General features: G+C 46.6%; 4 protein-coding genes across 4 annotated transcripts; 1 reads left to right on the plus strand and 3 right to left on the minus strand.

Annotated features, from left to right (window-relative positions):
- Positions 1 to 1,719: 1,719 nt before the first annotated feature.
- PGRI_078290 (Aminoacyl-tRNA synthetase, class II (D/K/N)) lies at positions 1,720 to 2,904 on the minus strand (the record flags this gene model as incomplete). Its single annotated transcript, XM_040795543.1, has 1 exon — positions 1,720 to 2,904. The coding sequence occupies one exon, from the start codon at positions 2,902 to 2,904 to the stop codon at positions 1,720 to 1,722; it is 1,185 nt and encodes a 394-aa protein (XP_040653220.1).
- Positions 2,905 to 4,222: 1,318 nt separating this feature from the next.
- clcA (putative C6 finger domain protein) lies at positions 4,223 to 7,585 on the minus strand (the record flags this gene model as incomplete). The annotated part of the gene is made up of 3 exons (XM_040795544.1): positions 4,223 to 4,496; positions 4,579 to 6,965; positions 7,034 to 7,585. 3 exons carry the CDS (start codon positions 7,583 to 7,585, stop codon positions 4,223 to 4,225), a joined length of 3,213 nt encoding a protein of 1,070 aa, XP_040653221.1.
- A 7,053-nt stretch (positions 7,586 to 14,638) lies between these two features.
- Positions 14,639 to 16,621, minus strand: PGRI_078310 (uncharacterized protein; the record flags this gene model as incomplete). Its single annotated transcript, XM_040795545.1, has 3 exons — positions 14,639 to 14,929; positions 15,002 to 16,443; positions 16,597 to 16,621. 3 exons carry the CDS (start codon positions 16,619 to 16,621, stop codon positions 14,639 to 14,641), a joined length of 1,758 nt encoding a protein of 585 aa, XP_040653222.1.
- A 678-nt stretch (positions 16,622 to 17,299) lies between these two features.
- On the plus strand, positions 17,300 to 18,526 carry PGRI_078320 (uncharacterized protein; the record flags this gene model as incomplete). Its single annotated transcript, XM_040795546.1, has 1 exon — positions 17,300 to 18,526. One exon carries the CDS (start codon positions 17,300 to 17,302, stop codon positions 18,524 to 18,526), a length of 1,227 nt encoding a protein of 408 aa, XP_040653223.1.
- Positions 18,527 to 19,323: the final 797 nt, after the last annotated feature.

Here is a 19,323-nt window from a genome sequence, read left to right on the forward strand (position 1 = left end):
CACCTTTCAGCAAAAATTTTCAGTTAAGAGATAGTGCGATACTGACGATAATAATTCAACTGGCTTGACCCATTTGGACTAAGAGACGATTTTACCCAAAATAGTAGGATTCCGTTGGAAATCACTAAGACTGCCAGTAGGACGAATATCGTAACAGATAGCGCCTGGCGCCAGAAGTTGGATCGAGTTCCGCGACCTCTGTTCGGGGACAGGAATCCGTATTCCTCTGGATCTTTTTCCAATGAATCAGTTGAATCGGAGCATGACGAGTATTGAACTTTGGGGGCCATGTTTTCTTGTCTTTTTAAATGTTAACATATATAAGTTTCAACCCTAAGAGGGTAGATATAAGATTTATATTGTAAAATCAGGAAAAGTATTATCGGCAGGAATGTCGAATGACTGGCCCTGCATAATTGGCTTTTAACATAGATTAGAAGGATTTCAAGAGAAAGGTCAGAATCAAGTTAATACAATATAATTACGGAGTACTCCGCACGGAATGGCCCACTTGGAAGGATTTCCCTTATTTGGACAAGCGGGGGAATTCCGTCTCAGGGTTGAACATCTTCAAAAGATATAAAGCCATAAGGATACATCCCTTGTACTTGCAGTAACTCAATATGTCACTTGATTTTGACCCCTGCTTTCTCGATCTCTCCCAATATAATGGTGATTCATGGCCTGGCGTTTCGGATGAACTAGTCTTGGACGATGTCAACTCTAACGATCTACCACATTTGGACTTCGATCTCCTCTGGTCTCAATTGAATGAAGAGGGTCTCCATTCTGCGAGTTCATCTGAGCCACATCTCTCACCATCCCCCTCTTTCGCTCCTCCCGCCAATCTACCTTGGACGCCTCCCGATATCTTCGAAATAGGCTACCAAGACGCTAGTGGTGATTGGCGCTGTAATTACTCCGGGTGCCTCTCCAATCGAGTCTTCCTGCGGGCTTGTGACCTACGAAAACATTACCGTTCCCACCAGAAAACATACTTTTGTAAGGAACAGAAATGTCACCGGTCAAAAGTTGGATTCTCGTCAAGCAAGGATTGTCGACGGCATATGAGGTCTCATCAGCCGATGATCAAATGCTCTGCGGCGGACTCACTGGGTTGTACACGGGTGTTCAGTCGACTTGGTATGTTATTTCCTGTTTCCTATCTGATTTCATACTCCAGCGCTAACTTCTAAAGATAACATGGTATGCTCTAATCGCAGTGGATTGTCTAATCAAAAGTTTGACCAGCATGCTAATGGGATTACAGAAAGAACATCATCGCAAGATTCATGAGTTTTCGCAGAATAATCTGTTTCCTCGTCCCTGCAGGCGTAGTACCAGAAAGAAGGACGGTTCTAAGCCATCTGAGCTTGACAGTACTACACCCTTATGAGGCTAACAGGGTACCTTCTTTTATGATACACGTAGCATCTACATGTGGAGAGGAAGCAGATGAATATCGTATCACTATTGAAGCTATCTATATGGTTAAAGAAAGACCTGACCACAAAGGGGCAAAGCGAGGCCTGACAAACTGCCTGGGCAAGCAAGCAGCCCCCAGTGCAACACTTTGTTCTTTTGTATCTATCTCTCCTATACTAAATCCACATTACATGTACCTAACTAAATAAAGCAATCAAAAAAACAAAAAAGAGAAAAAACATGATCTCGAAACCTATCCAAGTTGAACAAAATCTATAGATTAGACCAGTAGAATCAGGGCGCACACTCCAGTCCCTTCAATCTTGGGAAAATCTGCACATCTCGCACATCGTCATGTCCCAAAACCCAACACATATAACGTTCCGTCCCAATCCCCCATCCAGTTGTATTCAACTCCTTCTCTTTCCGCATATCCAAATACCACTGGTAGTCTTCAGCATTAACACCATGCTCCTTCAAGCCACGCATAGCCTGATCCATCGAAACATGTCGATTCCCGCATCCAAGAACTTCACCCATTCCCAGCAAGAAATCCGCACACTGGGCTTTAGCAACCTCTCTCGTGCCTGGCACATATGCCTGATAAAATGGCACGCTCAAATGATCCATTTCCGTCAGCCAGCACGCTCCCCCAAACTTGGCAATAAGCATTTGTTCGCCTTTGCGTGTGAGGAGACGTCCATATGCTGGTTTTCCGGGAACGACAAATTCCCACATTTCGTCTGTGAGTTCCGGTAGTGCCAGCACCTCGGAGAGGGTGATGGTAGGGAAGGAGTTGTTGTTGGTGCTGTAGAGCTTGAGGAGCTGTTGCATGTGTGATGTTGTACCAGCATACCGAGCGATATCGGGTCCGTGAGATGTAAGCAGTGATTGGGTGAGGTTGATAATGTACTGGTTCGCAACATCCATGCCCGCCTCCAAGCCACCAAGAAGTTCGCATTCCACGTGGCAGAATTGGTTGAGATGAGTTGCGTCATGGTCTTCCCCACGGCAAGAGGTGCCGGCATAGTAGACGCCTTTTGGTACCTCTTGGAGCCGAAGAGCGTATTCAAGGAGAAATTGCTGCGAGTCGGCCAGGTAGGTTGGGTTATTGTTCAGTTGTATACTGACAGGTTGGGAGTCGGAGCCCAGGCCCATTGGTGAACTGATGCTGCCCGTGGTGAGGGGAACGACGAGGTAGTCGTAATTCATTTTGCGGAAGAAGTCGATGGAGGTGTGGAAGAGTGCGCTTTGAAGGCGTAGCATAGTGCGGTGCCAGGGGCTATGGAGAGCCTGTACCGCGTAGGTTTGGGGGTTTTGCCATAGCTTTGGCAGGTGTTTTTCTTCAGTGCGTGGGTTTCTCTCATCTTGAATGATTTCGGTTGTTTTAACATCAACCTTTTGCTTCTTCGGTGTAAGGTAGAGATGTTCAACTTTGTGACGTGGTGTAACCAAATTGGATCGGATGAGGACTTCCATGATTTGCAGAGTAACTGAAATAGAGCTGTGTGAGAACTTTTTGATTCAACTTCCATCGGTATTCAAATGTATATATTTTGGAGCTGCCTAACAAAAGTGTCAAAGCCGAGTATGCAAGGCCACCAACACCGCACAACCCGTGGACTAGTCACTGAGGTCTTATCACGGATATGATTTTAACAAAAGCGCGAATAGTTGGATGTGTCCGATACTTACCTAGTGGAGGCCTTGCATAAATGAATCAGATTGAATAGGGCAAAATAAGACACAGTATTAAGTAGCATACAAATTTGTGAAGTTTACGTTGATATGTGCAGTTTCCCTTTAATTAGAAATCCTTCGTTAGCATTCCAAGGATAGAAGACGACGTGACCCTTATATGAAGGGATTCGTCTCTAATATGCAATGCAGTATGTCGTGTCTGCTCGGGAGAACAGGCTTAGAAGATAAGTTCTAGCATTGTGATAATCTGGGTTTGATACCAGCCGTGATGAATGTGGAAGGGCAACCTTGGAACCTTAGATAACACCATCTTGGATCTATTTTCAAGCTTGTGTGAGGATTAATGTGTCATGTCCAGATAGTTACTGAAAAGAGCTACAAAATCCAAACAGTCCTGGAAGATGAAGTATAATTCAAACCACAGAAAGCCAACCAATGCAAAACTTTCGCACTGAATATGAAAATGATTGGCGCAGCCAAATCAACAAAAACAAGTTCGCATATTGTAAATGCATCCAAAAGGAAAAGCCAGACATGTATGACTTTGAGATGCATGCAATGCAGGTAGACTAACCACACAAGACACAATAACTCCATTCCCGAGACGTGTCTCTGCAGGGATAGACTGTCGAAGCCACAAAATGCTTTCGACCCCCAACAAAACAAAACAAAAATAAGACAGAAAAGAGAAATAAAAAAGAGCCAAAGTCAATTCAATCATTACCTTAAGGGAGGTAATGAGAGTAAAAGTGAGATTGCTCGACGTATGAAAATAAGCCAGACCAATCAATCACTGATAAAACCCGCATGATCTGATGTGGTCTTGAACGCACGGGTACCGAGTGTTGAATAGGATAGGGTTGGGGAATCATCAATGAAAAGAACCGTATAGTGCACAAAGTATAGATGACAGACAGATAACAGATGCCGAGCGTGGAATGGCTCAGGCTTAAAGGGATAGGGACATGCATGATGCGTTCATAGGATATAAGATGTCAGATATCAGGTTGCGAAGCCCATGGCAACAGGGGGGAAAAGACCAGGAGAAAAAAAAAAAAAAAAAAAAAAAAAAAAGACTCAGACGGTAGATGCACATTCAAGGGAAGCTCGCGCTGGTGGTCTGGCTACTCATGCTCGGAGTGTGGCTACTCATGCTAGTGGTTTTCCCCAGGTCAGGACCATGACCGAAGATCTTCCGGTAGATCTCAGTGAGAATGCGAGCATCGGCGCGGAGGGTGGGAGAGATATTTTGACTTTGGACGAGGAAGCCTATTGTGCGCGTGAGGAGGCGCTTGAGTTGATCTTCCTCGACGAGCTCCTTTAGACTCGACATGTAAGTTGCAGAGAGGACGAGCATGTTGCCAAATTGCCTGCAAAAACAAAAAAAAAAAACCCGTTAGTATTATCTCTATGTCCGTGACTCCTCGAAATGGGTGTCAAAGGATTCCTTACGCATGGGCAGTGCCGAAGATGTTGGTAACGATCAATCGATGTCCGCCTACACCGTCAAAAGCCTCCGTGCTCTTGATAGCCGATTTAATGCAAATGTCGCATGCAGATTTCAGTTTTTTCGGTAGATCTTGTAAACGGACTTTGGGGGGCTGCCAGTCAGTGGAGACTACGGCCGGCAGAGACCCCATGTCACTAGACATACGTGCCATGTTCGGAGCCCGGGCGGCGCTATGCAGCATCGAGGGGGACAATTGTTGTGAGGTAGGCGAGTCTACTAAAGACTGACCGACTGGACCGACGCGAGCACCTGTATGACCGTAGTGTAGTGCGTGATAGAGAAGAGGTCGGTGGATAATATACCGGGCACCGTAATACTTGGCACGCATGCGAGCAGCGTTAATTTCATTTGCTGGTGGGTCGTTTTCCTCCCACTGCATACTGTTTGGTAGGCTTTTACGCCAAAGGTCGAGGTTCAGGCTGAGAGCCTCTTGAACAGTGGATGACCATCGTGTCTGGCCTTGCTTTTCCACCTTGTATAGGTCTGTATGAACACGATTTAGGACTTTGCGCAGATGAATTTGCGCAGAATAGAACAACATCATCATCGTTTGGGGTGCGTTGAGATCATTCGGTAGAACAATTGTCCATTTTCCTTTCGGAATAGCCATCCGACCCTCGGAGCGCGAGATACCGCTCGCTGGAATGTCTAGCTCCGCGAGCAGATCACTTTCCAATTGTAGACAAGTCCAGTACGCGAAGTTGTATAGGTCCTGTAAAGGCCCCTCTTCGAGTCGCTCATATCGCTTGGTTCTCACAAGTACCTGGCAAGCTCTGGAGGCCTGAGAAATCCAACTGTGACTCTGGAAAGGATGGGCCAGTTGCCCAGCATATAGACCAGCAAGCAAGCCGGACTGGACATGTTCAAGCTCGTTGCCCCCCTGCAGGTGGCCCAATATTGAGGTCGCGTATCCATAGAGAGTCAGGCCAGGGATATCCTGATAATTCTTCTTTTTCCCTTGTGCATCCTTTATGTTTGTCACATCTCTTCTTGACAAGCCTTTCAGTCTTTCGTTTATTGGAGGAGCGGGTGGGAAAGGCTGGTTATTAGGCTGCATTGGCGCACCATAAAGTGAGTGCGTAAGCGACGCTGGTATGGCCGCTGAGTCCGAGTTTGCGGGGGAGAGAACACCATTGGTAACATATGCCCCATTAACAGTTGGCGGGGGGACAAATGGTGGCAGCGGAGCAGGAATGACCTGGCGGAGGTAGTCGATATCCTTGTCCATTATAGGCCCAGGAAGAGGAGCACGAGCTTCGCAAATAGCTCCGATGGCCATGCATAGCAAGACCAAGGCATTATCAATATTTTTACCGACTCGAGGCCGCACTGGGTTCGAGACAGTCTCCATGAACTCGCCCCGCACACCCAAATGTTCGTTCGACCGCCTCCTCTTAGCTGGTGGCGGGCCATCGCGAGCTAGTCTTGTGTAATTGGAAGCCGAACTCGGTGATTTACTGGGTGGGCAATAGCATCGGATGAAGCTCTCGACCTTGAGATTGAGTTCACCCTCCATAAGAAATGGGTGAAGCTTGAACATGTGCGCGATGTAGCTATCATAGTAGCGCTTTGCAGTCGTAGCATCCAGCTTCATGTGACCAAACTCGTCGATGTCGACGTCGGCACCTAGTCCTGCCCCGTCTCCATCGGGTCGGGCACCATTGGGTCGAGTATCCGTGTATGTCATTGGTAATTCACTGTCATCGGCAGTGAATGAGATCTCGCCTTGACCGTATATGCTGATAAGACCGCGCTCTTCTTCCAAGCGCATCACATAATCCTCGTCATATATCTCAGGGTGTAGCAGCCTCTTTATTGATGGCCACATCAGTAGCTTGTGAGCCGCAGTAGTGTGCTCCACTGGGATGGAAAGCTCTCCCTCAGCCTCCTTCTGGTCCTCCAGTCTCGGGTCCATGGCTCCGACCGCTTGGGGAAATTTTGCAGCGCCTACATCCTGACTCCCGGGGTCCAGAACATTTGGAGTGGAGGACTGAGTCGGAGGGTTCTCTGTTTTGACAGACGGGGGGTCCTGCTTAATGACCGGTGGTGGTGGCGGCGGGAGGTCCAGACGTTCTCGGACAGTCGGAGGTGATTGTTTGTCCGGCTTGTCGAGAATGTGCTCCAGTATTTGCTTTTGCATTTTTTCGAAACGCTCGTCCCAGTTGTTTTCCATCTGGGCGAGCCGATCCAATACCAGCTGTGTAGTCTTCTCTTGTTTGTGCGGCGGCACCTCTTTGTAAACACATCCAAGATTGTTCTCTTTGCAGTGACTGCAATTCGGCCGTCCCTCATCACACTTTGCTTTCCTAGCTCGGCATTGATCGCAAGCCTATACAGCTCGAGTGTCAGTATCAAATTCCCCGCGAGGCAATCATAACTTCTACCAGTTTGACATACCTGTGTGGCTCTGTTCGCCTTACGCTGACGTGCACCAAATGACTGATTTTGGTAAAATGCCTGGTCGTACCCAGCAGGCGGCGTAGCACTAGCCATTGTGACAACGGGCGTCATGAACTGTGAAGCAGGAGGTAGGGCGCCTGAAACGGGTGTATGTTCAGCACTGTTGATCTGATCCGGGGGTGGGTAGCCCATCCGAGCGCGATACTCTGGTGAGCCCTCGTGCGGCGCGCCATTCATTTGCTGGTGGAAGTTTGGGTGAGGGGGGATTGTGTCCTGCGGGGAATGCACGGGCGCATGCAGGGGCAGGCCATGACCATTTGGACGACCGTAAGGGCCTTCCGATGTTAACTGTGGCAGCTCACGGTTGGGCATCACGGGGTATCCTGGCGGCTGCGGTGGTAGGGGTGTCTGGGAGGTTGCGGAGGGGCGGCGGGAGTCAGGGTGGTGGCTATCAAATGTCGAGGGGTATGAAGAGCGCCATGATGGCTCGTATGCTGGATGCGGACCCGCGTGCGTATGGTGCCCTTCCGGGGGAGGCATGCGATTCATTGTAAATGGAGGGACGGGGTGTGGGGAGGGGTCTCAAGCTTCCAGGCGCGGCCGTGTCGCAACTAGCCCAGATTGTCTGGGTATATCTTGGGCCAATGTACCGTTGAAAAGCGATCTAGCTTGGTAATCGGGACTCAAGCCAACATGGCGTTCTCGGGTTGGCGTCGAGGAAGGAATGTAATAAGAGGAATGAAATGAATCGGGTGGATCTGGCAGGAAAGAGCGAAAGCTGGAACAATGAACTCAGATCGCGCCGTTAGAAGCCTGCGAATCAAAGTGCCTAAAGCTCCGAGTTTCTCAGGTCGCAAAAATGCGGTGGTTGATGTCGCAGTGGGCAAGTGTGGAGCTAGACAAAGAAATAGTCAGATTACAGTGATGATCCGACCAGGGGCGGTAGAAATAACAAGAAAAAAATATAAAACAAGGAAAGAGAATGTATCCACAATGTGTATATCAGATAGATCGAAAAAAGAAATACAAGAAGGTTGGGCCACAAGGAGGGGGGGAAACATCTGAGATCCAAGCAGATTGTACCAGTATACACATTAGGTACACGATTGGTACCTCGGTCAGGTATGGTAAGTATGTAATAAAACCACGTACCTGTGCTTTGGGTTGTGGGTAGTCAATACTGTGGACTAAGTGGGGTTGGGTGTACAACCTTTGTAGATCGGTATAAATTTCAAGGTCAAAATGTGTCAGGTATAAGTTTCACGATCTTATTGAAAAGAGAAATTAAAAAAAAAAAAAAAAAAAGAGAAGAAAGTAATATCTGGGGGAGAGGGGGGGGGGAAACATAACATAACATAATATAAATTCACAGTTATAATTACGTCTGTAGGGATCGACAGGTGTGTGTTTGCCCCTCCCTGGATTAAATACTCTCTCTCTCTCTCTCTCTCTTTAGAATCATGATTATCAAATACTTCAAAAAGAAAAAAAGAAAAAAATGATTAATTAATCAAATGACGGCTTTTTCTTTCTAACCCATTTATACCATTTTATATCACATATATTATAACACATATAGACCCCTGAGAAAAGAAACACTTACAGTTGACAGGTCTGCTTTTTTCCTTTTTTGATTTAAACAGGCAGTGGGTCCGTAAAATATGAGATGCTCTGCAGAAGCGAAATTAATATATTTTTGGATACAATGTGTGTGTGGTATAAATTGGTACATGTAGATACTCCATAGAAAAGATTATAGACTATAGAATACTATATACTATGATCGAAGCTAGGATCCTCCGCGTGGAACGGGGATCGAACTTGCCGCCCGAAGGTCAACCACTTCACCGGGAAATGCGCCATGCAAGTCGATTTCACCCGGGGAGTTGTATATACTGGTTTGGCCTGTTGGCTTAGAGGGTCAAAGTCCAGTATAGCAAGTTAATTCTTTTTTTTTTTTTTCTTTTTTTTTCACTAATTTTCTTTTTCTTTTTTCTTTTCTTACTCTTTTCCCATTTCACATTATACGGAGTAATATGACCCGTGTCGGACAGGGATCGCTGCCCAGTACCCAGGACTCGGGTACGGGGTACTCTTAAAAATCTTAAGATATCTACTCCGTAGATATGTCATTATTCAATCCATTATTTTCCAGGAGAACTAGAAAGTATAGCCGAATAGTGGAGGGGTAGTATGTCAAGCTGAATATCCCTCAACGCCCCAAGCACCCAATAACACACGCCGCACTGGCCGTCAAGTCGGCCACGGATGACTCGCAAGGGGTATTTACTTTTCCAAAACATCAAGGCAAACTCTGTTAGAATTCGATGCTCAAATCAGTGCATATACACCACTAGATCGGCGATACTCGAAGCTTCCAGCCCCTCCTTCAGTGCACTCGTCATTCGAAGGGAGATCTTATCCCGAGGGCTTCCAGGTTGTCGGGGCAGATCAGCAACCCAGAGCTTTGGGCACCTTGTTCTTCCCCGTGCACTGGTCTGTTTAAAACACACATTGGGGGGTTTATTGGACACTTTGTAGAAGTCCACGGGTTGGAATGTATATTTTATATAACGTACACATGTACAATATAAAACATATCAAAGTGGACGAAGTGAGGATTGTAAATACCGGAAATACGTGACGTACCTAGGTATGTTAGTAACCTGGGAAATCTCGGGGGCTCGGGGTTACCCGTCTTCCATCCATGGTTGACGACGGGAATCATCCATGGACTCCAGCGGTTTCCTGAAACTTATTCTGTGTACACAACATACATACTTGAATATTCCCCCATTGAATCACCTGCTTGTTCGATACCAGGGCAACTCTCAAGTCACGTTTACCAACTCCTCTCCTTCCTAACTTAGGCAGTAGCACAGTTTACCCCTGGCTTAATCAGGATGCAGCTCAAGACCTCTGTGCCACAGAAGACTCAACGGTGTTCCCCAGTCGGAGGTCTTCTGAACGAGTCAAACGGGCGGACTGAAAGTGGCACAAGGACACAGAGTTGCCCCAGCATTCCTGGTTCTTTTTCTTTTCCTCTTTTTCTTTTCTTCTGACCGTTTAATTTGTGTCTGTGCAGTCACCCGCTTCACCCGCTGATAGTCAAGATGAAGGATCGAAGGATCGTGGTGGAGTACAACTTGATGGTGTATAGGGTAGTGTATGGAGTATGGAGTACGGATACACATTTTAGGGCTGATTACAGTACAATAGTGCTTTATTCGCGTTGAGCCAAGACTTTGCTAGGTGATGGTTTTCTTTGAGTATTCCTTGATTAATTCAAAATCCTTCAACATCGGGATGGAGTTCCACCGTATCAAGGAGATAGAATATAGTAAATGATTGGGGATATTCAACATACGGGATTTGACGTGCATGAACGGGATCTGAGCTAAAACCTCGGAATGAAAAACAATCCGAACCTAAGCTTAGTAGCTCCATTCTTTCAATGATGTATGGTATTTTACTGGCAAATTCCAAGACATCCCACTTTGTAAGATCACAAGTTCTTGCCACCGTTAAGGGGTTATCAGGGTTACATGGATTTCAATCACGGGTCCAGCATTCAATGTCTATCCAAGCTGCGTTCCAGTTTTAATTTGCCCTGTCGATCTGCCGTTTCCACTCTTCTTTTTCCAACCCGTTTCCTGGGTTCGGGGCGGTGCATTGGTTTGGATCTTCAGTTCTCTACATTATATGTGGTTACGCGTCGCAACCCAAAGTCTTGGTTTTAGTGGGTATCCTATAAATTGACACGAAATCCTGGCTATTTTTTTTTATAGCTAATAGAAAAAGGAGTCCTAGGCAGCTATTCTATTGCCACTCCCAATTCTTCTCCCAAAACTGAGCTTCGCTAAACAGACATAGTTTCGAAGATAACACAGGCCTATATCGTACAGATGGTAACTGCACGCCATGCATATTGCATTATGTAGGTATCTGGAATAGAGTTTCTAGAGCCATTAGATATTCAATTGCGAACGCAAGGGGCAACCAACATGACATTATCCACCGTGAAGGAACCCAAAATCCAGCATCTCAATGAGTCAAACAGACCTAGGCCATAGCCTAGGTTTCGATACTGTGAATTATCTTAGAGCCTCAATCCCTAAGCTGACACCGCAACGTCAGACTTGAGACTCTATTCCACTATTCTGAATGTTGAGTATCCTGTATATCAGCGGCATGTACTGCTATTCACACTGCAGAGACAATCGAAGAAACCCCGATCCGAATAAGTATGCAGCAGACTTAACTTGTGTCGAATCAGCACTGAGCGTCACTTCACAAGACTATTGGAATGACTCCACATGAGGAAGATGCAGATTTGCTCCCTTGACAAAAATCCCCACATCTATCTAGCGGAGGCAACACGGAAGGTTGCAGTTGGCCGCGGAATAGGTTGAGTTCCTCGCATTGGACTGAGACTCTAATGTTCAGCATATCAAGGCAGTAAATGCGTGCATTTTACTCGGTCCGGTATCTAGATAGGGGTGGAACAAGATACATAAGCAGGTTTGTGCCACAATACCAGCAACGGCATATTATATTGACATACGGAGTATTTGTCTCCAACTCTAATATCATAAGGCTGGTGAAAGGTGCACAGATGGGCAAATATAGCCTATAAAGAGAGTGTTGACACGCGCCAAAAACAAAGTACAGAACCAAATTGTAACCGCAACCCCAGTCTGCCACTCTCCTTGTATCTTATCTCCAGAAACAGATCACATAAATAGTGCAGTAGATTCTTATTCTACAAAGTACATTCTAAACTGCATTTCTGGAATCCTTGGATACATGATCCGTAAAAGGACAAAACCATAATACAAGTAAATTCAAGCAATACGATATCTCAACATGCATTAACATCTCAAATCACTATGTTGTACAGAGTAGGCCTTGATGTGAGTGATTCGTTCGCCACAGATTGTGCCGGCACGCCTCAGCTAAAATGTGATCACCTCCATTCTACCACAGTAAGACATATTACTATATATCATTGGATTATGCAGGAAGCCTAGACACTGCATCTTAGACAAGATGAAGTCCAGAAACAAACTCTACATCTCGCGGGACACGACATGATTCTTCACGGGGCTCTCCCGTTCATTTGCATAGCAATCGCAGATTCGCAAAACCACCAGGGCTCATCCTGAAGATTCAGACCCAATCAATTTGGAATCTAGTGATATTTGTTCTCCGCTCATCCCCGCATGCACGACACGGTTTGTCTCCACAGGGAAATGTGATGTGTACAGATTGTACAACACAGACTTTCACCGTTCGTTGAGATCTCGTCTCAACTTTGGACGATAACCACATCTGTACAACTTGATATGTCAAAATTGCTAACCTTGAAGCCCGGATGTGCTCCCACGTGGGTTCAGTCCCATGTGGTGATAGTATTGCTTGAGTCGCGAAACTCACTCTCTAACCCTAATATCTTGTTCTTTCCCCTCATATCTCAACCGTCCTGGTTCGCTTACCCATCACAGCCCCCACCAGCTCAATACTATCATGGCCAAGACTTAACCAGGCCAGATGCATAAGAAAAACAAACCTCCTTACGCTGCATCCCTTGTGACCATTGAACAGATACTGAGGCTTAAAGACCAAGTTCACATGAACCACTGGTCTGTTCGCCAGATGCAAGGGAAACAAGAAAAACAAAACTGAAGAACAAGGTGTCCCGATCGGTGCTCCTGCAGAGGCTCTAACCTATTATCCGGCAAAAGTCAAGGAAGCCAAGATATCTGAAATAATCTTGTGAGCTGCTATCAATTCCCTTGAGAATCTGGGCAGATTTTAAAGCCAGTGTCAAAGGTTATAAACTGGTTATTCGCATTATCCCTATACTCCTTTACATAGGTACTTCGTCCAAAACATACCAGCCTCTTAGCGCGGCTGTGTACCTTACCGTGAAGGACGAAGATTTCAAACGCGACCATCGTACCCGTTGTAGTCCGACGTTTTGGAGTCACATCCACTTCATGCACACCATTTCACACATCAGTAGTCTCACCATTCGCTTCCTTATGGAGAATTTATGTAGGCATTGCTCTATTAGGCAGTAGTCTGGGGTTGAAGCTGCTGACAGCCTCCAGGGGTACTTACTTACTACCCTTCTTGATGAAGCAACTTGCATTGCGATCTGTGAGATCAAAGTTTCCTATATTCTGATCTCATCTTGAATTCCTTTCAAAGCTCCCAATCACATTCCAAGGGATAGCTCATGTTTAAAAGTACATATACCCCTAGCCTAGTAGTCCCCGAGGACCCCGAGCTTTTAGATTTTCACTCAGCCTCCACAATAGTCTACAAAGTACATAGTAGAGCGGATGTACTTTTTTTTTCATCCTCACTTGGCCCGGGTACCGAGGTCTTGAACGGGTCATATGCCATAATTGGGGTTTTTGATAAAGCGCACCAAGCGCGGTAGATGTGATGTGATGTGATTTTACAGCGGTTATCGGTACTCGGGTCGGTGGTCTTAATTGGGAGTAGGATTATAATACAGAGTAATTTAGTTAACGGACTTTTAAAAGATCTTATTATATTATAACTTCATGCCTTGGATATAAAATCCTTTTCTTTTCACCACATAAACCTATCAAAGCAGTCATGCAGTACATGTACGGACATATGTTGTACTCCGTATACTCTGTCGGCATACAACCTGGATTACGGGATCTGTCAAGTTCTGCAAAACTCTTAAACCTACGGGAATTAGTGTTATGCAACTTCATTGGAATACTTTTCTATTAGAGTCAGGCTTTCACTATCCCATTCCTAGTATAGGAAATCGGGCAATATTACCACAAAGGGCTTCGACGCCCCTTAGCCAATTAGTCCTACTCCACTCTCCCATCTACGCCATACACGGACCGAATGTAGATGTAGACGGACTATCATGTTGATATATCACATTTTCGCATCTTGGCCGGTCTGGACCGCTGTCGCTTTTTTCTCTTTTCTGGTATTGAGATTCGATGGGATTGTATGAGAAGTCATGGGATTCAATACCGAATATGTCCGCGTTTGAATGTTTCATGGAAGATGAGGGTGTAAGAATCTTTTCGTTTAGAAGGATTGGGTTACTTTGACAAAAGTACCAACGGGTTAGGACGTGGATTTCCAGATGGGTTTGTAGGCAGAAATGGAGGAGATGTATTGCATGAGAAAGGCCTGATTCTCTCACTAACCAGTTCAATGGAAACTCCAAGTCATCCAAGTCAAGGTCTCACCATACACAACCAACTTGTCCAGAAGGTATCAAGAGATTTATCCAACCGCATGATATGAACCAACACCCCAAATCGCCTATCTAGTCACTGTCCATCCAAAAAGAAAAGAGCACCTAGTACCGTGTATATATAGCCCGATGCCAACATGTTCAAGATTCGTAAATAGTCAACGTAGTCTGTCATTGGAGATGGGTATGGGTAGAATGAACGAGATGGCTGGCACAGCAAGCCAAAAAGAAAAAAAAAACCGAATATTGCTGCGCCGTATGTACAAGATGCATCGCTTGATAAAGGCCATCGAGGGCCAGAAAGTCAAAAGCATATCACCACGGACATCATCATGCATGCTCTATAATGGACAATCTAAAGGTAATTCTTTCGGAACTGGAACGTCGCCTTCGCGATGTGTCTGTCTCATTTGGTGGTGGAACAGTCGCCACACACCCTTCAACGCCTCTAAGCGGTCGTTGGCATCAAGCAGATCGAACCATCTAGTCCTCTGCAGCTTCAGGATATGCCACGGCTCGTCCTCGGTTGCCGGGAACGTGCTGTCACCGTTGGTGAGGATGTCCAAATATCGCCTGTGGACGCGAAGATGGAGGATTGAGATGTGGTGGTTGATAGATGAGACCATGTAAATCTGTGAAAGGGAGGGTTAGCTCTGTCTGCCCCACTTGCAGATTCAATGTCAATGAAGGTAGGATATGCATACATCGTCAAAGGGACTCTCCTGGACCTTGCCTATCTGCAAATAGCTCATCCGCTTATCCCAAAGACTAGGTCCAGGCTGCAGAATCTTCCACTTTTCACTGCTAGTAAGTCTGCGCATAGCGCTCGGTTTCCGGGAGAGAGACGTGACAAACGGATGCTCAAACTTGTGGCGCTTGGAAGCGCTACCTGCCTCCTGGGCAGATGGTTTGGTTTCTTCCATCATCGAGTCTGGCAGGGACATCCCGTGTCCCTTGTTGATGAGATCATCTAGGATCCCATCATTAGGGGCGCCTCCGAAGCGAGGCTCCATGGTCCACCATTTGCCCTCGCCAGGTCGCTTCTCGACTGCGCCTTCGCGGGCACGCTCTTGGGCTGCGAGAAGCATGCCGCCCACTTCGCGGAATAAATCACTTACCTCGCCAATCCCGGTCCCGGGGGTATTGTCCGGAGTTCGGAATGAAGTCTCAGGTCGACACTGCGAGATAAGAACGGGGCCTTCGAGCATGCCACTCCGTGCAATCTGGCGGTCTCGCGGGGACCGTGAGGACTGGAATGTTTGCCGGACGGGGAACAGGAGGTTCTTGGTGGTCAACCGTGGTGGGAGCGTGGGGGCCGTGACCTGACATCCGAATGGCCATGCGACCATCTCCACGAAGGCTCGGATTGTCTCGTCACGCATTTCATCGGGCATCTCGGCCCCGTTGCCAATTCGGCGGCCTGTATACACAGGGACAGAAGGCCGTTGCGCATCACCAACATTGCCATTGCTCGAAGGCGCGGCTGTGTCTGATTCATCCAAATCCATTGGACTGTCTGTCAGAGAGTCTCTGCTCTTGGACTCGGTGTCCATCTGCATTGTGTCATCCTCTGCCCGGACCATCTGAGATGGTGTCCGCTCGGGGGTTGCCGGACGCTCGTAGTAATGGTCTAAGCTAGTATCCCAGTATTGAGCCATACGCTCCAATCCCGTCCAGAATTTCCTCGACTGCGTTATACGAACCCGGTTACGGCCCTCACGCGGTGGCAATCTAGCCACCTCGCGGAAAGCGTCATCATTATCCAACGCCAGCTCTTTTTCCAGGATTTCATATCGTTCCTTCGAGGGATAGGGGGCTCCATTGTCCATCAACGGTCGGGGATTATCTTCCGTCGGTTCGGTTGTATCTTCCCATGGCAAAGGAGCTAGGGGGTGCGAGTGGTCTTCGGGGAACATGTGGGCGACTTCGACATCTGTGTCCAATTGTAGGTTCAACGGCTTGAAGCGCTCCATACAAATATCCTGTGGGCGTTTGATCTCGGCCAGGAGGTCGGACATCTCCATGAGTCTCGAGTCCGACTCATTTTCGAGGACATTGGATAAGTTGTAGACGGGGAAATCGAGAGGTGTCGGATTTGCGGGGGGTCTGCGTTCCTTCTCCGGCTCTGAAGTGGTAGAGGGCAAGGCTACGAAGTTTGTGTTAGTTGAAATATGATGGTCAAGTATAGACAGATATGACTTTTAAGAGTTCCCCCCCAGCTCCCAAGTGAACATGTCAGGGTAAAGTGGGGGGGGAAGAAGGGGGAAAACATCGAGGGGTAAAAGGATCTATAGCTTACCCAGCCCAGAACCCCAGCCAAACATTTTAAATGTATAAATGTAAATGTAAATGTAAATGCAATGCGAAGTTGAAGTCCTTTAAGGTCACATGGGAAAAGGCGGAAATGGCAGAAACAAAAGATAAACAGAGAAGTTTCAAGTTCAGGGGACTTTTTTTTCCCCCAAGTGGAGAATTATCGGGAACTTTGGTACTTTTCATGAGAGGTCATATATATACTATGTACTCTTCTCGATTATCTTTTACTATTAAGGGCTATTCTTTCAGTCCAATATCTCGAAATTGCCAGGAAATAACAAGGTAGTGTCACATATGAAAATTCCCTATTCTCTGAGATGGTCTTATTGGACCGATGGCTAAGCGCCGTTCATCACACGAGGGGTTCCCAACTTAGAAGCGCCAGGTTACAGAAGAATCCCCCTGATTCTGTGTGAAAGAGAGAGAGAAAAAAAAAAAAAGAAAGTCTCTATAACTCCTCGACCTCTTCGTATCTAACGTGATACACTTTTTTTGAGCCTAATACGGGAACTATATGGAATCCCAACCTGGGATTATGTTCGTTATCTCGAGACTTCAAGGACACAGAGCTTGGATGAACCAGAGTCAAATATCCTCGCTTTGTTCATAAGGGATCATGTCCCATTCATCCACGGAATCGGAAAAGTATCAGATCTGTCTCCTCACCGTGTCTACGGGCTCGCGAAATGTCGAGTGCCTTTTCCGCCGATACTCCTGCACTCAACTTCATCCAGACGTCCACACACTTATCCTCTGAACCCTTCGATCTAGTGACAGTCACGTCAATTGAAACGGAGACTATTTATCCTACATGGATCTATACAATATCTGGTTCCGGACCTGACTCCAGCACTGTGGTGGACTTATCAACACTGAACCCAACCCTGGTGACTGTGACCCTGACAACTAAGCTGTCGACGACTAAGCAAGACACCACGATATCGACGAGCTCTGCACCAGTTACCTCAAAGCCCCCAATCTTGACTCTGATCACAACCTCACCAAGTCCAATAGGGGACTTGCCTATTTCGGCAACTTCGGAATCCTTCGATCCCTCATGGCATTCTGATGCTCCCGGCAGCACGTGGACTCCACCAGTTTCATTAACTAGCTCGAGTATATCTTCTTCATCAGTGCTTGTCTTTCCGGGGACAGCTACTAGCTCCATGAGCTCCATCAGTACCTCGGCCAGCTCGAGCAACGCACCATCAGATACACCTACAGTCTCGCCATTCGTCGGAACTGCCACGAGTGCAACCTCTTCGGAAACAGCCCAAGATAAGCATCCAAGCCCCACATCCTCCAAAACTGGAACGATAGTTGGGAGCATCATCGGAGGATCAGCAATCACGATCTTCGCCCTGCTAGCCTGCGCACTCTATATCCGTCGTCGTCGACGGAAAATAGCAACAGAGCTCCTGGGCATCAGGCAAAAACTCATACGAACCGGTTCAGCGAGCTCGTCAATTAGCTACCATCACCGTTACCACTCCTACCCCTCGATTCCAGGCAACATCGGCCTGCGATCACCCATACTCCCAGTCATCCCGCTGCAACAGCAGCCCTCAAATCCAGATTTATCTCTAGACAGCATGTATCTGCGCGGTGAGAGAACAGCACAGGGTCCCTTTACAACACCATCCACAATCATCGAGATCTCAGCACCATCTCGTTCAGTCTCGCTCTACTCGACTTCTTCCCGTGGCGTCGGGCGAGGTGGGCAAGGGTACTGGGACTGTGAGCGTGACGGTGTGGATGCCCTCGCTATACCGGATGGATATTCGGATACGCCTATGATGCGTGATAGCATGCGCAGTGACCCCTTCGATCTTGATCTGGAGCCTCCGCCGAATGCTCACCATCGACGGTCTTCTGCTCCTTCGATCCCGACTACGTGGGGTGTCAAGTTTTAGATGGCTAACTCTTGTTTTCCTTGTTTTTACTTTGGGTTTTGCTTCGTGCATATATTATACGCTGATACACTTTTTTTTGGCTTTACTTTGGCTTACGATAACAAGATCTTATGAATGATATGCCTGCATGCTTTTTTTTTTTTTTTTCTTTCTTTCTTCTCTTTTACGTTCATTTTCTTGCTGGAGTTTCTCTTGGGTGCATTTATATATTATCTCGAGTTCGGTGTTGGACTGGGTCGTTCATTAGGGGTGTTGATATGTACAATTTAAAAGAGAGTGTAGAAGGACTATATCTCTAGTTTCAATATATATTGACATATTTCCACCATTTCTTCATTTCTATCCCAGTATTATGCATGTTATATGAGCTGAGACATGCATCTGCCCTAGTGTGTTCTACATTCTCAGGTTCGAACACCACGCTTGGGGCATAATTGTTGTCTATTCGGGGGTCATTGAATGTTTTGGAAGTAGTTGAATGCTATGGCTAGCCTAGGGTTATCAGATTCTCCTATAGTTTCGCTCTGCACTGATGTTTGGTTGTTAATGGATTTATATATTTGGGAGATCGTGGGGTTGTGGGACAGATATATATCCAGTGGGAATGATATTTGAACGCCCAATCTGATTAGATCTTTGATTCAATTGGTAGATATTCTAAAATAGATTAAGAAAAGCTTTCTTTTTCCTCCATATCCATGCCAATATTGTGGGTTGGGGGTCTGTTAAGCCTAGAAGTGAGTGGGTAGACAATTTTAGACCGAATCCCCAGAATTATCAGTGGCCTAGCCACAAGA

This window comes from Penicillium griseofulvum (genome assembly GCF_001561935.1).
Source record: "Penicillium griseofulvum strain PG3 chromosome Unknown contig_6, whole genome shotgun sequence".
NCBI classification, from domain to species: Eukaryota; Fungi; Ascomycota; class Eurotiomycetes; order Eurotiales; family Aspergillaceae; genus Penicillium; species Penicillium griseofulvum.